The sequence below is a fragment of the Aptenodytes forsteri genome, unplaced genomic scaffold, assembly GCF_000699145.1.
Source record: "Aptenodytes forsteri isolate BGI_AS27 unplaced genomic scaffold, ASM69914v1 Scaffold184, whole genome shotgun sequence".
Classification (NCBI taxonomy): domain Eukaryota; kingdom Metazoa; phylum Chordata; class Aves; order Sphenisciformes; family Spheniscidae; genus Aptenodytes; species Aptenodytes forsteri.
The window spans coordinates 890548-906872 of NW_008796078.1; the positions used below are offsets into that span (position 1 = coordinate 890548).

The 16325-nt window shown below is 41.0% G+C and overlaps 1 protein-coding gene across 1 annotated transcript in view; it reads left to right on the forward strand.

The window, feature by feature from the left end:
• NYAP2 (neuronal tyrosine-phosphorylated phosphoinositide-3-kinase adaptor 2) overlaps positions 1 to 16325 on the forward strand; it is a 144311-nt gene that overhangs the window by 55489 nt on the left and 72497 nt on the right. Inside the window, exon 2 of the mRNA XM_009286675.1 lies at positions 11709 to 12007. Within this exon, the coding sequence (XP_009284950.1) occupies positions 11709 to 12007 (299 nt within the window). The remainder of the gene's footprint in view (positions 1 to 11708; positions 12008 to 16325) is intronic.

A 16325-nucleotide genomic window follows, 5' to 3' on the forward strand; every position in this document is an offset into this window, starting at 1 on the left:
GTCGGCAGAGCATGGGGAGCTGAAAAGTCCTTGACTACCTAGCAACAACTAAAACATCGGTGTGTTATCAACGTTATTCTCACCCTAAATCCAAAACACAGCACTGTACCAGCTACTAGGAAGGAAATTAACTCTATCCCAGCCAAAAGCAGGACAAAAGCAAAACTTGAAAACGTGACCACAGGTAACCATATAACTCAAAAACCCTCAATGGGAAGTATCCTTGACCTCCACACGGATTCTAGAAGGCACTTTTTAGAGCTGCAATAATGTAATTGTGCTGCTTCTATCTTTTCTTACCTCTAGTCATCTGCTTTTGTTGTAAAGCAATGCATCCACTGGCTAAATAATTAGGTGCTGATAGGCTTTATTTAACAATCGTTATCTTTCACTTCTTACTGAGTAAAAAATAAAATACAAAGAGATTCTAGAGACCAGAATAACGAGCTGGTCATCACCAGAAATGTTAACATTTCTGCATGCTATTCTAGGTAGCGTAGAAAACCATTTTCCAGGCAAATTCACAGAAGTGTGTGTGTGAAGTGCGGTTCATCCTTCTTAGAACTCAGTAGCCCTTTACTGCATTTAGTAAGTGGGTGACAGTGCCTATTAAAAGATATGTTGCTATGAGCTCTCTGTAGGACTTGAAAGCCTGCCTGATCCAGTACTGTACAAAATGGCCCAAAATGTTTGAGTCGAGGCTGCTCTGGTTTAAGGTTTTTATCGTGAGACCATCTTGAGGGAATTTTTTTTTTTGCTTAGCATTACAAAACTTGAAATCCTGGGGCAGCCGGTGCAGTAAGCACACGGCAGCAGGCTTCTGTGTCCTGTGTGGGCACTGGGCAGCAGGGCAGGGAAAGGGGCATCATGTATTCTGGAGCAGAGAACGACAGTATTTTCTTGTTTTAAAACAAACAAACAAAAAAGCAGAGTTGAATTGCTTTTACTAGAGAGACACAGATATCTCTTTGTGCTGCTTAGTCTGCAGACTAGCTGATTTGGGCTGCGGTGCTTGGTGCATACACACAAAGTGTCTCTGAGCCCCTTGCTGGCTTAAATTATTTTAAAGTAGGCTGCTGCCTGCAATGTAGCATTGGGAGATGGAAAAACAGTTCATATTATGTCAGGGTTATGGTTTCTAGATAGAAGACTTTTCAGAGGGGCTTAAGTGACCTAGAAATGTACATACACTAAAATTTACTACCTGCAGCTTTGCTGATTTTAATAGTAATTCTTAGCGCAAAGAAAAGCAGCAACACATTATTTTTGGTTTGTCATCTTTTTGTAAAATGAGGTCCAGACTTTGTGGAAGCCTGGTTGCCACAGCTCACCGCCTCAATGCACAGAAAGCACTATTTCTTGCAAGCTCAGATACTTCAAACGTGCCACTCAGTGAATGACAGCTCCGAAGAGTTACCTGAGGAATAAAGGGACTTTACGCACTTATAGGATGAACAGCACTGAGCTGATCACCTCTCATGCAGGGAACTAAACCAGTACGTTCCCTACTTAATTTACCATTATACCGCTGAATGCAGGTTACAAGGGTGTTTGCTCTTTGTTTTAATGTTTTAACTCCCTAAAAAATCCTCACATAGATTTTCACAGCTTGGAAAACATACTTACTGTTGCTTTAGCAAAATTTCATTTCACTGCAGCTTCATAGGCTGTAGTGATGATCCTTTGGGCAATGTAAGTATATGTCGCTAAAGGAGCATTTAAGTACTACCTTCCTTCAGTGTCAGAGCTTGTTGGATGTAGTTTTCGCTCAACTATTTGGCAAAAAGCTACCCCTGCAAGGGGAAAAAAAAAAAACCCACAACACAGCAGTGACCAAAAAATAATAATTAGCTGAACATCCCCACTGGCAAAAGTAATTCTGAGAGTGATGAAAATCAGCGTGTGCTGATTTTTGGCAGCTTTGGCAGTTTATTGACAGCTTTTATTGTAGCCGGTTGTCTCTGGTGTTAAATTCCCATATATGTAGAGACCTTTTAGTAGTCTGCTAGAGTTACTGGATCTGGCCCATTAGCTCTGTGTATGGATGCAGAGGAGGAAAGAATTTCTGTACTTTGCATTTGGACAATTCACCTTGATTTCTAAAGGGAACGCATGGGCACGCAACGAACGTGTTGGAAGACCTAAGTGTGGAATTGGTTCAGGGGCACTCTGGGTACTCTCATGCATGTGGCAAGCTATACTTTTGCTGGCTAGCCTCTTTCAGTGTCCTGACTGAAATCTCTAAGTCTTAAGCTCTTACGTGCCCATGACACTTGCTTTTCACACGCTCTGACATGCAATATTAAATCAACTGTGTTTCTGAAAATATAATGTCCTTTTTCATTTATTTCTCTGAACAAATAACCAGCTTCTGACAACCCTGGCTAAGAAACTGGCATCCATCAAGGCAGGGAAAGAGTTGTTTTGTATTATTATTTCTAAATTTAGGTGTGAAGCACATTAATATTCTGTTGTGGCAATAATGGTCACTTTGCTATGGATAAAAAAGTGATACAAGCAGAGAGATTTTTCAAAGCGTCTTTGTATCTTAGTGAACAAGCCTCTCCAGGCTTTGACACTGAAAGCTGTCAGTACTGATGTACAGGATCTCATGTAGTTTTATTTACCAGATTGAGACTGTCCAGGGACGAAGGAGGGAGGGAGAGACCAGTGTACCCGCCTGTGTGGAGTGATTCCCTTTCCTGTTTTCTGGGTTTACCACACCTGTGAAAAATGTTTGGCTTAGTTTTTGGAGTCTTCATTTCATTTTGCAAGGCACAGACTGATATTCATGCTGTCCAGTTAAATCACAAAGTGGTGATCAACAAATGAGCTGAAACCTTCCCTCCAGAAATCGGAAGGAACAGAGAGATGGTAATATATATACTTAATAGCACAAGGTTAGTAATGCTAGCTGTGAAGTCAAGGCAACGGACTCCGGCAGGGCTGTTCCAGTGCAAAAAAGGATTTTCTGGTGAAGATTTCTATGGGTTCCAGCACCTGTGACAGCAAGGTGATGCATCCAGCAGAGCATTTATGTAGTTAGGGTGGGGTAAGCTGCAGTAAGTTAAATTTTTTGTGTTTCCTGTGCGAAGACCAGTTCAGCACAAAGAAACATTGTAAGTGGGGAAAATACCCAAGTAAGCCTTGCGCTGTTTTGTAGGAACTTGCACCGTGCATTCCCCTTAAATAAAAATTTTAAAATACAATTTGTAGATTAAAACGGATTTAGTCCCGTTTAAATTGCTAATGTGTAGATGCTTTTTTAGTAACTACAAACTGACCCTGAATATCTGTAAAAGCAGTACCTAAAATTGTACCTGGAATATTTGGATATATGCCTGTTCAAGAGAATGCAAATCCTCGAGTTTTGCCATGTGCTGAGATGTCTGGAAGCAAAATTGCCCTATATGAATATAACAGATCTGGAGTGGCGAGCTGCCAAAAGACAAGCATTTGCATAAAACTGTCCCTTCAGTGGAGCCTGCATCCCTGTCGCATCCCTGCTGCGACTGTGCTACTGAGACCTCCTCCCAGGCGCTGTACGCCAGGCAGTGCCTCTCCCCTTCTTACCTGCTCACATGGCATTTGTAAAAGAAAACAGAGAGGCAAGCCAGCCCAGGGAATATATTTTTAACTGAGAGTTACGAATGACAATATTATCAGAAGAATTATGTGAATAACTGGAGTTTCAGGTCACTAGTTGAACAAAAAAAACCCTGTATGTTTTGCTGTGGATCACGCCGAAGTGAAATTTGTGAGGGGTTTTCCTCCAAAACGAAATGTTTTTCTTCCTGTTTACTGCCAGGTCAGGATCAAACTCCTTTCTCTTTGGGGCTGGAGGCCATAGGAAGCATTTATTTAAAACCTTAATTTCCTTTTATTTGAGCTTGGATTTTAAAGGGGAACTAGAGTCATGTTTGCTCAAGGGGCTCAGAAGAGCATCTGGACAATCACTGTTTGAAATAAGCCTGAATCTGGAAAGGTTAGACACGGTGTAATATCTCGGCAGGCACAGTGCACTTGGTTTACAAATCGCCGTTCTTAGAGTGTCGGCACATTTCTCTCATTTGTCCAGGTGTAAACTTTTCCCACCATCTGATCCACGAAAAGGCTTTTTTACTTTTTACAGATTTTCCTTCCATTACAACTCTTCGACTCAAAACCAAAGAAACATTTTATTACAAAAAAGCCACGAAAATGATTTCATATGTTAATTTATTCCCGTAGCTCATTGAAATATTTACTTAGCCACAGTCGCTCAGGCAGTCGCGTCTGCGCCATGTGGTTTTCCACTGAATGTGACAAAAACGCAGCCTTGTTCTAGCTCCACCCGTTTTTGACAGGATGCAAAACCCCACTCCATTAACGCGAACATGCATTTGCACTCAGCTTAACCATCGCATATGGTTGATGTCTAATTCTAGGTGACTCTGAACATACGAGCTTTCATTTACTGGCTTTTAGCTGTGCATCTCCCATGCAAAATTAAAAGTATCTGTAGTCATATAAAAGCATGAGCGCTTTTCACTCCTGCCTGTTAAGTGTCCTCTGTATTCACAACTTATGAAGCTTTCCGTATGCATCAGTCACCGGGCATACGTGGGGCTGGAGCACTGGAGACCCCGTGCCCCAGATACAGTAGCAATGTTGGTCCTCTGAGGAAAGCAGCGTCAGGCCATTGTGGATGTTCAGCCCAATGCACTCGTCATCGGTCCCCCGTTTGAGAGGCAGTCTGCTAAAGATAGAAGGAATGCCAGTAGAAATAGTAAGTAGTACCTGCGCTTCTGTTCAAACTCACGAAACATAGTTTTGTTAAGCTCTCTGTGGATCAGAAAGGTCCTTACTCCTCAGTTATGCCTTTCCAAGCTGTCTAGCTTATGTTAGATTTGTTGTAAACATAGCATACATAGTTTTTATTTATCAGTGTTTCTTATAAAGTGTTTTGGGGTTGTTTTGATTTTTTTTTTCCAAAACCCCAACTATTGCTAGCATTTTCAACCTTTTGCATTATAAAAATAGTTGACTGCGGAGCGTAGCAGATCATCATTTGAAATTAGGTTATCTGGCATCTTATGGAAAACCTGCTGTGGGCAGTCTTGGTTAGTTTTTCTTTTATCATCCATTGTGCACTGCATAGGAATTACAGCTGCCTTTTGGTTGCTCACCGGGGACTCAGTTAATCTTACAGCGCAGCCACAACACGTGGTGGTTCAGTTTGATCTAGAGAATCTTCTGCGTGCAAGATTCAGTCCTGTCGTGGATGGCAGGAGCCAGACTCTCAGCAGCAGCACAGAGTGCCGTTAGGGGTCTGTTACGCATGCAGGTTGGCTTGAAGAAATGATTTCCTGGAAATAATCTAGTGTCAGACTACGTGGGCACACCTCTGCAAGTGGTATTGCTTACAACAGATTCACAAGCGACAAGCAATTTCTGCAAGGCTTCCTAGTTATTCCAGTGCGATAATGCAGGTGCACAAAGAGGGAGTGTCAGCTCATTGCATGTTTGCAGGATCAAACCCTGGGCCTGTGGGTTTGACAGGGGTGATGAAAGAATAAATTTTATTTTATAGCACTACTGCATTCTGTGTCCCGAGAGGCCTGACTTCTTAAGCAGCACCTGATCTCCTACCTCAAAGCAGAGGCATGTGGCAGAGGTAAGATGTTTGATGTGCACGGACATGTCAGTTGCTCACTTTAGATAGTCCTCCAGGCACACAAAATTACTCTAAATTTGACCTTTGTCATGATTCATTTACACTTTGGCCTGTATCTAAAAGGATGGTAGTATTATCCTTTGGATCTTGATGTAAGATCATCGTGAGTCATTTGGAGTCTTTCAGAAAAGTAATGCAGAAAAAAATCACGTATATATATTCCTTGGGAATAAGGAGGGGGACCTCTGAAGTATGATTTAAAAAAAAAAAGAAATGTGTGTAATTTTTATGTTTAATTTCTATAATAAAAATTGTGTAGATTTGTGTAAAACCATACTTACAGTGCAGTTCCTGAATCCGTGATTGTGATCCTGCCCTTCTTTCTTCAGTATTACATTTCATGGTCTGCTGAAATCATGTTCAGGGGGATAAAAATAGTATATCTTCTGGTTTTTGGCATCCAACCTCTAATTTACAAATATAATTTATGCTAATCTTGAAAGTGCTTCTCAGATACAAAGTAAAATGTGTCATCCTTAGTATATGTGTGTATAATTTCTTCTGATGGGAAATAGACATTTCAAAGCCATTTCAGCCCTTTATACTCGGAACATTGATATGAGCAGAGGAACTGGGTTACTCTTCATTGCTGTAAGAGTAAGGAAGTGGTTAAAATAACCCCAAAACGTAGATGTACCAAGGGATGAACTGCTGTTTGCTCAGTCAAGCCAGCTCATATACAGTCCTTGAGTTAAGTATTTTTATTCCTTTTGTATTTTGGCTGATGATTAGTCATTTCTATGATGGACTTATAAAAATCTTCCTACGTCATCACAGTTAATTTTTTTGTGGCATCTCTTTTCTTCAGTCTCTGACTCAGATGGCTTCCCTGATGGATTAGACGCATGTCATGGGGGGGGTAGCACTGCGTGGGCTTGCAGCTCCCCAGAGGGAAGAGACCTGGCCATCCATGTGCATTGCTTGCCCTGTAATTTATAGTTCTCCCCTCTTCTGCAGAGGAGCCTGCAGAGACTCCCAGCTCAGTTTCTGCCAGCTAACAAACCAGTATCTGTGACTGCGTCTTCCTCAAGCACAAGAGGAGTGAGCAGCTGCTGTTGAAATGGCTTCTCTTGGTTGTTGGGTATTTCAACACTCGGAGAAGAACTGGTGACCTGCTGTGGTCCCTGACTGGGGTGTATCACAGCAAAGAAATGGCAAAATACCTTCAAAGATGCCACGTCACCAGCAGAGTACATTCCCCTTCCTCCTGCTTAGGAGGTCAAGTCTCATAATCAGGTGTAGTTCCCCTTTTGAACTTGTGGATAAAAAGTCAGAAAATCTCATGTAAATGAGCACAGGAAGAAAAATAGAAACCGTACAAAGATGAGGAGAACTACCAAGTGGTTCTTGGTGCCTGAGGCATGAAACTAATCCATTGTAAATCTGAACTGATAAGAAAATTTCTGGATGAATACCAAGAACGAGGGTAGATGGATGGCTGAGAAGAAATGTAGCTCTAGGGTATTCTGACTTTATGGGACTTAGATATTCCTAAGAATTCTCCTACTCCTTACAACTGCACTGTGGGATTTAATATTCCACATTGTTTATAGTTAAAGCAGTAACACCAAGTAAAACAAAAGCTTTTACACAACTATAATTTTTTTTTTTTCCAGGAATTAATTCAATTTCTGCCTGGACCAAGTAATGAAACTTCACAGCAAATTAAATTTGTTATTTCACTGTTATTTACAATGCTAAGTAGGAACAATGCAAATTAAGAAGACCACACCGATTGAGGCAGGCAGTATCTGGGTACTTCTTCTTTGCCATGTATTTTTCAGTAATGTCATGAGAAGTTCTTTTTCTTAGTTTTCTAACTTAACAACTTGAAAATATATTCCTAGTCCATAGGGATGTTATGACTCATGGCACAGCAAGGTGGAAATGACCTTGCCCGTGCTCTGTCCATTTAGAGTATTTTTGGTGTTCATTTTTAATGTTTAGCCTTCCTTTATAACTTGCCCTCTTGTGATTTGTAATAAAATGAATAATGTAAGAGACTTTCCCCTCTGTAGTTCTTCAAACACGTAAACATTTCAGTTATTCCGTGCTGTAGTTTGGTCAACGCTCCAGTATCTACTTGATAGAAAAGAACAGGCAGAGCACAATAAGCTGAGCTGTAATGTGTCCAGGACTGCGGTGAGTACAGCGTACGTGCAGGCAGGCTGATACCGCAGGTAGGAACAGCAAGGTCAGTACGGTTTTATGCTAGCCCAGTTCTGACCTCAGAAATCTCAGCTGACAGATAAAACCTGTATTGGACGTATAACAAGACTCATCAGATCCATCAGTTGGAGCTCTTGTTCCTATTTTAGAAATGAAAGTTGAAATCCACTATTACCGATTTAAGGCAGATCCAACCGTTTTGGTATTTGTTGTAATGATTCAATTCCAGTACTGTGTGGAAGAGGGAGAGGGATGGGAACCTTGCTTACCTTCCAGTGCACCCAAGGCGGGAGCGTGTAATCTGGCAGCACTCGATGGTCTACATCGGACTCGTTAGGTAGGCTTTGGAGAAGCCCTGCAACATGTTTTTGAAAGGAGAGCTGCTTCAGAACACTCTTCTTACGGGTGTCTGGAGCCAACCTCACTGCATTGCCCTTTTTTCCATCCACTGCAGCGTCAGTCACTAGACCTAGGGAAATGCCAAAGTGCGTTTTCAGCACAAAGTCAGCTTTGCTGCAAGTGTGTAACGTGAGTGATCGTGTGATTAATTTTACTATATAATTCATGTGTCTCTGTAGACAAATGTCTTGTGTTTTTAACGGTTATTTGAACGCTGTACATAATTCTTTGTCAGAGAAGCAGTTGAACCTGGCCAAGTTCAAATTGAAACTTCCCAGAGGAATAATCCAAATCTGTATTTCCATATATATTAATAAACTGTGTAATACTTACAGCAACTCACATAATACAGTTTTGAAATGAGATAGAACTCATTATCAGCACAATGAGGAGCACAGGCTCTTTCCTGTCAGAAATAATGGAGTGAGATGAACACAATTATTTTCCCTCACTGTCTCTGTAGTCATTTATGCAGCAAGGTGCGTATAAATCTTTCTCGGCCTGTTGTGCTGTAGTGGGACATACACCAGCCCCAGCCAACTCCTGCGGTTGCAGGCAGGAGGAGTATACAAATAAACGCTTTAATTCTGTCTGGTTTCATGAGGTAACATCAGCAGCACTGTGCATCGCAAAGCTGCGTTGCACGAGTCCAAATGGAGCTTCAGCATGCTGCTGCCTGAGGGTAGGGGATGCCACGTTCGAAATCTGCCACCCTGCTATTGTACTTGTGCTCTGGGTATGAGTGCGGAGTGACTCCTTCCTCCTTGCACCACGGTGGATTTCAGTCTGTATTACTGAGATGTGACCTTGGCACTCCACCCAATGCTACGCTTGTAGTTACTAGTCAAGCTATGCTGGGAAACACCCGCTGCCGACACTCAGGAATTGCTACCAGCATAAGTAACAAACCGAAGCCTTTTGTGATCCTGGTTGACGCCCAGGGTCCAGGACCAAGAATGAGAGGCTAGGCTCCTTCAGCTTGGGGTTTATGGTGCCTAACCATCAGCTGAAGGTTGGTTCCTACTCTCAAAGAGAAATGGACTCTCTTTAAACGCGGCTGAAAAGAGGGAAACGGTGTCCTGCTGTTTTTGTCTAGTAGCTGAGCAGAGGATGTAGAACAGCAAGACCAGATCTACTTCAGCCGTGAAGCAGAACAGCAAGGTCTGTTCTCATCTGTACCTGCAACCTCTCTCTGACCTGGCTATAGGCTGTTTATTCTGGAGTAAGCATAGGAAGCAGGTGAGACAGGTTTTCATCCGTGATGTTGAAAGGAATTCAGTAAAGAATGAAAAAATGGGAAGGGAAAGAAAAAGAAAGGACATGATTGTTTAATGAGATTGTGCATTTAGACACTAGACTTATATTTTGAAAGTTTTTATTTCTGGAATACAAGATGCAGCAGTTTGGAAAAAAACCATGCTTTGTATAAACGCAGTTCTGTGTATTCATAGGAAAAGGGTGAAACCTATCACCTCAGTGGAATTTGTGCAAGTCCATCCAGAATAGAATCTGCCCTATAGAGTGCATTTTAAACACCTCCACGCAGCAGTGAAGTAAATGCCCTAATTAAATAGTATAACCTGATAAGAATTTTAATGTCAGAGACATGGCAAACTGAAATTTTGTTTGCTAAATGTGATTTATCCAATGGACTTAAGGAAGGAAGCAGACTCCCCACCTGCGTTCTTCAGCATGTTTGGATAGTAATCTTCTTTAAATAATGTGACAGGCCCTTTTTGTAGTCCAGCATCAAAGGATTATATTATTTTCAGAACAATTTATGAAAGATTAGTAGAGGCATAGTTAATCATTTAAATTAGCTACAGGTTTTTTATTAATCTTCAAATTAATGAGTTCTACCTTTTGATCTTTCTGGCTGCAAATCCCTCTGGAATTGTTGCCAATTAGGATTCGGTAATAACTTGGTTATGAACGTGGACCAGCATGTGCATATGCATGGCATATGTGTGTGTACATGTGTGGGTAGGTGTCAGCGCCCCTGGAGAGTGGCACATGTTCAGTTAGACCTGTTCAGTTGTTACCAATTTGGAAAGTGGACCTCTCCACTGATGGAAATTAGATAAAAATGCAAGGACAGTAGTAAGCAAACGAGGGTTCTGCTTTATCGTGCACAAAGTTGTGCGTTGCACAGTGCCAATCTGGTGCTTTTAGGACAATTAGATACAGCTTGTGTATTACCTACAACGAAGATGGGGACAGTATCAGGGAATGCAGTGACCTTACTCACTCTTCACATGAACCGTCGAGAAATGTTCTTGTCTTTTAAAGAAGGAAACGTGTTCCAGCACCAAATAAACTGCACCAGCCCAAGGCAACATCAAATAGGAAACTTACAGAGGAGCAGACTGACCCCGCTTAGAGCTTCACTCTGTGGGAAGGGGAAACAGGAGGTAATTAGCGCTTTCCGGGACTTCACAGTTCTCGTACTGACATTTCTACATGCTCACAGTGGTACCATTTCAAACCTCCTTGCAGACAGGCCCATGTTGACCTGTGCGTTGCTGAGTTTCTTTGCATAGTCACTGAATTGCCTTAATTGAAATGTGCTGTAGGTTTACAGCATAAGCTTCAGTCAGAGCTGTTTTTCAGAACTGATAAGCATGCATGAGTATAGCAGGAATAATACCAGGTTCTCAGTCCTGCCATCCACAGTACAACATAGTACTTAGTATGACAGCACTTCTTTCATCTGAGCTTTCCTTCTTCTATACCTGTGGTTCTGAATGGTTGAAGGTTATTTTCTTCCTGGTGTCCCACAGCCCATTGCCTTTTCATCTCCTACGCTTGTATCTTACTAGTCTGATGCTGCTCATGTTGCAGCTTCATGTGGATTTGGTGAGATGTCAATGTTCAGTTTCCTATATCCGAGTAATTTTTAGAGCATTTCTTTCTCTTACCATTCCTTAATCTGAAGGGAAGTGATTGATTGGACCCCAGGAGCCTTGTTTCCCAAGGTACTTGAGTGTCTGTAGTCAAAGATGAGTGCAGGGGAGTGCGGATCAATACACGATGTTGCATTTCTAAAGCAGTATTCTTTGCCCTACTCGCAGTTTCTTGTCTTCCTGAAAACTCAGTTCTGACTTCTGATGTTTGAAATTTGTTCTACAGACAATTTCTAGTCACGATGCTAGGAAACCTGAACAAAAGCTTTTCTCAATTTCTTCTTGTAAAATTTTGAGTGCGTGCATAGCGGTATATCTGTGTTTCAGTTGTTGGCAACTTATGTTGAAAAATAGACTACTCTATTGTAGTAGCCATCTTGTTTTAAGAAAAGAAAAGAGCATTGCTTGTTTCCAAGTTCAAAAGTACAGTCTGCTCATCACAGGCAGAACTGAGACCCTGGTTCCAGGTACAGTTCAGGCAAAGGCGGATCATTTACTTCTACGTGTATTTTCTCTTACAGCATAGGTGGAGAAGTAGTGAGAGGAAATGAAGGAAGCTACGTGGGGAAACATTTCCGCATGGGATTTATGACAATGCCGGCTCCTCAGGACAGACTGCCACATCCTTGCTCCAGTGGCTTTACCGTGAGATCCCAGTCTCTTCATTCTGTTGGAGGAACCGACGATGAAAGTAGCAGCTCTCGTAAGCAGCCGCCACCAAAACCTAAGCGAGACCCCAACACCAAACTGAGCACCTCATCTGAAACAGTCAACACTGGAACAACAAGTAAAAGTGGGAAACTACCGGACAGGACTGAAGGTAAATACTGTAATTCTTTGGAAAAAAGGTTTTTGGTGACACAGTGTTAAGATTATCCAGTTGATAATCTTGCATTTAAGAATTACCTGTATGTTTCCCCATCTGTGTAACAGTGCCAGCACAGGTATCCTAACTGTTCTCCAAATTTTGGACCAGTGGGTAATTGCCAACCTTTGACATTTCTCACAGAGCCATACTGGTATATATACCAGTATATATACTTATACCCTGGTTATATACTAGGGAATGAGTTGAATTTATTCAAAATGAAGGGAAAAAGAGATTGCTATCAGATGGCATGTAGGACAATGTTATCTGCACGCCAGCCAAGGACCAGTCACCATATCACTAGCACTGTGCAAACCACAGCTTTGGGAAGGGTCCTCCTCAACAAAGAAGTGAAGGATAGAAATTATTAAAAAGAATACTGCATGGCCCTGAAACTTTACAGCAAGGAAATACCATCCAACGGTAAAAATTGTACCCGAGATGATATAATGTGTTGCCCAAAGCTTCTGTTAGCATATGAGTCTACGTGTTCTCTTCCTGTTCCTCCCAGTTACATTTCAGCCAATGCAGCATTAAGAAGAAAATAAACAAATGTGTTGCGTAAGGATATCAATTCCTTACTCTGAACTACTAAAGATGAGCTAACACTACAGGGATCTTCCCCTTCCTTTCTTCCATGCTGGAAATGCATTTGGTGCAGCAGTAGGACCAGCTGTGCTCCCTGCTAGGAGAGATCAGGATGACTCTGCTTCACAGTGTGCACTGTAAGAAGGAGCCCTTAGGGACAAATGGTTTTGATCAGTGCTGCTCTTTCCCACTGCTATGTTACATATCAGTTTTGACATCCCATGCAGTACGCTGTGCTCTTAGTGCGTATTCCTTTTGCTTCTTGTTGTGGCCAGAAATATTTGTTAGTTACCTTCATGCTACCACCCCTTTTAAGCAAATCTGATTTTAAGACGTCATCAGTGATAACAAAGATGTTATCATCTATCATCTATTAACATCTTTAATATCCTATTATACAAAGGAACGTATAATTCAACTGGTGGCACGTATGTCTATGATTGCGAGGTTGAACACAAACACTGAATAAAACTGTAGATTTATTTATGCTGTTGTTGGTAGTTATTTTGCATATGACATTTACCATTACTTCTATAGCTTGTCCTCTACAGTGACCATGACGTCAACTCCACTGAACAGACTAACATGACAAATCCAAGCATTAAGTAGCTGCCCTTAATAAAAGCAGTTTACCACAATTTTACTGGACCGAAGCCTACACAGAAACCATTCAGATTTCTGCCACAGACAGATTTAAAATCTCATATTGGAAAGTCTTTCAAGTCTTTCATTTAATACAAAAAGAGAATGCATGGCACAAACTTCTCAGTCCGATATGCTCTGAGGTGAAAGGCAGGAGCTCTTAAGTTACTCAAAAGTTCTGTTAAAGAATATTATATTTTGAAATATTTTTATAATTCTTTGATATATATTAGCACTCTTTCTTCCTGAGTCTGCACAACCAGAATTACCAAGGCTAAATGAATTTTGTTTTGCAGGTAGGGCAGTAAGATAAGCTCTAATGTTTTCTGACTTGTTTAATGAATATTCCCGCAAGTGTGCATTGAGTCACACAGTACATTGTGCTCTTCGGTATAGCTGACCTTGGCATTATCTCTAGGATGATTAGGAATGAGGTCTGTTTTACACCTATCCCACAGCCCTTTTCCTCATTTACTGAGAAGCAAGAGACTTTGACAGCCTTGAAGTAGCAATAATAATAATGATAATTGAAATACATCCAAGTATTTTACCAGTCTCACAGAAGTTATGGCAGACTCCTTAAGCAGTTTGTGTCCTCAGGAAACTAGATCTTCTTCAGCATTATTATTATGGAAGGTTCTGCAAATTTTGCTTTCTTTCCCTCATCTCCTTTGGCCACCTGGTATCTGACACCAAGGACGTAATATGTCCCTTCTGACAGATTTTAAAGTTTGAAATTGATTGACATTTCTGTTTCCAAGGCCAAGTACCATTTTGCCTCCTCCCACTCTGCGCAGGTTGAGCTTGATCTAGCCCATCACATGATGGTTATGAGTGGCACGCGTGGTATTGTAGCAGTGTTCACTTTGGATAATCTGTATGACAACGGTACTACTACACCGTAGTACTAAGTATTGCAGAGCACCTCAGATTCATTATTATAATCAAGAGCTGAATATTCATAGCAAGAGCTCTGGAAAGAACTGGTGAATGAGTAATACTCCATCACTGGCATAAAAGCTGATACCTAACTGTTACCTTTTAGCGTGACTAAATGCCTTCATGGAGCATTGAGAATCTCTAGGATACTTAATCTATGACCTGTATTACATTTATTCTGCTGGTTTATAGGTAGTGCAGCAATGGGCACTTTGAGACTATCATGAAGAAGTTCCTGGAGATTTTGAATTGACAGAACCTTTTAACCATGCCGTTGCTTTCCTGTGTTCAGAATAGCTGCCCGGTTTGTATGTGTCTGGTTTTATATGTGCCAGACTTACAAGGGTCTCACCGAAGAGTTTGATACATAGAAAGTAAGATCAGATTGTAGGGTTTTTTTGAAGTAAGCAGTCAAATTTTAAAATCTGAGATATACTCAAGGGTGGTACAATATGGTGTTTCGATGAACAGGCTGGATTTCTAAAATGCTTTGCTGTCACCAGGAGAGGCTTTGTTATCACCTGTGCACTCCAAGGTAGCATGTTTATTTTGATGAAAGGATTTTCACAGTCGTCATCTGGCTAACATAGAAATGTTTATATAAAAACCGTGGTCATACATTGATGAGGACATCTAAAGATGAGCAGATGAAAGTCAAAGTTCATTATCTGCAATATTGATTTGATACAAATATTAAACCAGCTTTGTCCCAGAATATGAAAATATTACTGTTTCTCTACAATTAATTCGCAGCAAATTTAGTATCTGTAATTGTGCATAGCTCAAAGAAACCTGTGAAGCTCTGATTCTGCCAGTCTGGTTTTTATGTGCAAGTGGTTAAGCTTTTCCGTATCTCGTAGTTCTCATTCTAGTAGCAGTCTTTGAATTCAAGAAATTGTAAACCTGTATCTTTCCAATTTCAGGTGAGATAGTCCATAGGATACGTTCTCCTAGGGAGGTCTTTGGAAGCTCAAGTCCAAGAACAATGCAGGTTTAACTTTCAGTCGCTGTTGTCCATATTGTACCCAAATATTTGTATATGCGTGTCTCACACATTTGCGTGTACTTGTGGTATTTGCAGGCTGAATGGCTACAGTTTTTTCCAGGAACTATGGAAAACAATTATAAAAAACCCCATTGTTTCTCCATCAACTATTGTGGAATCTCTACAAAGGACTTGTCACAAAATTGTTCCCAGCTCATTTTTTTTATGGCAATGCAGAATAATTCAGACTATAATGTCTATTGTCTGACCCTGTGGCTACTTTGAAAAGGAATTTGCTACATTTCCTAGGCAACCAGGGACAGCCTCACCACTCGTTTTTATTAAACATGTTTACTTTTTGCTTTTTGATAATGATCCAGTTTATACAAACAAAAGCAGTTACTGATGGTAACTTTTATTCTTTTTCTGATCATGGTAAAGTCAAAATATTGAATCCATCCCATCATAACTACCATAACATTAGATTGTGTTTTGAATATGAGTCTGATTTTACTGCAGAAGTAAGCGCTAGAAGAAATTTGGTCATGAGCTTGAAAGACCTTTTCCTCCTGAAGCACAAATAGCATCAGTAACAGCCACACCGGCTCTGTACGCTTCTCCTATAAGCGCTCTTGCTTCCAAATTTGTGGGAGTGTGAGAATCTTCTTTTAAGTTGCGATGACACGTATTAACCCTGTCTCATTGTGCAGCAGCGTAATAACAGTTCGGTTTGTGTATTTCATCCCAGTCCACCTTGGCTCTGCCTGAAAGAGCACTCTCCAGCCTGAAGGCCTCGATCTCCTTAACTTGACTTTAATTTTGTTGCTGTGTTTCCACACTTTTGTGTCCCTTCTTATGCTTCAGTATTCCTTTTTTACTCTTCCGGCTACCTCTCATATGCACCCACTGAACGCCTTCCACCCAATGCATTTCTCCTCCGTGACAGATTTCTAGAAAGTTGTTTCTAAAAACGTGGGTTGTCTTTTCCGTAGAGTTTTAAAACTCTGGTAGGAACAGCAAACAAATGTAGCTGTGCCCCATACATCACACATTGGAAGTGAGAAGTGAACTGAAAAAGGTAATTTTAAATAACATTTCAGTGTGGAAGGCATATCT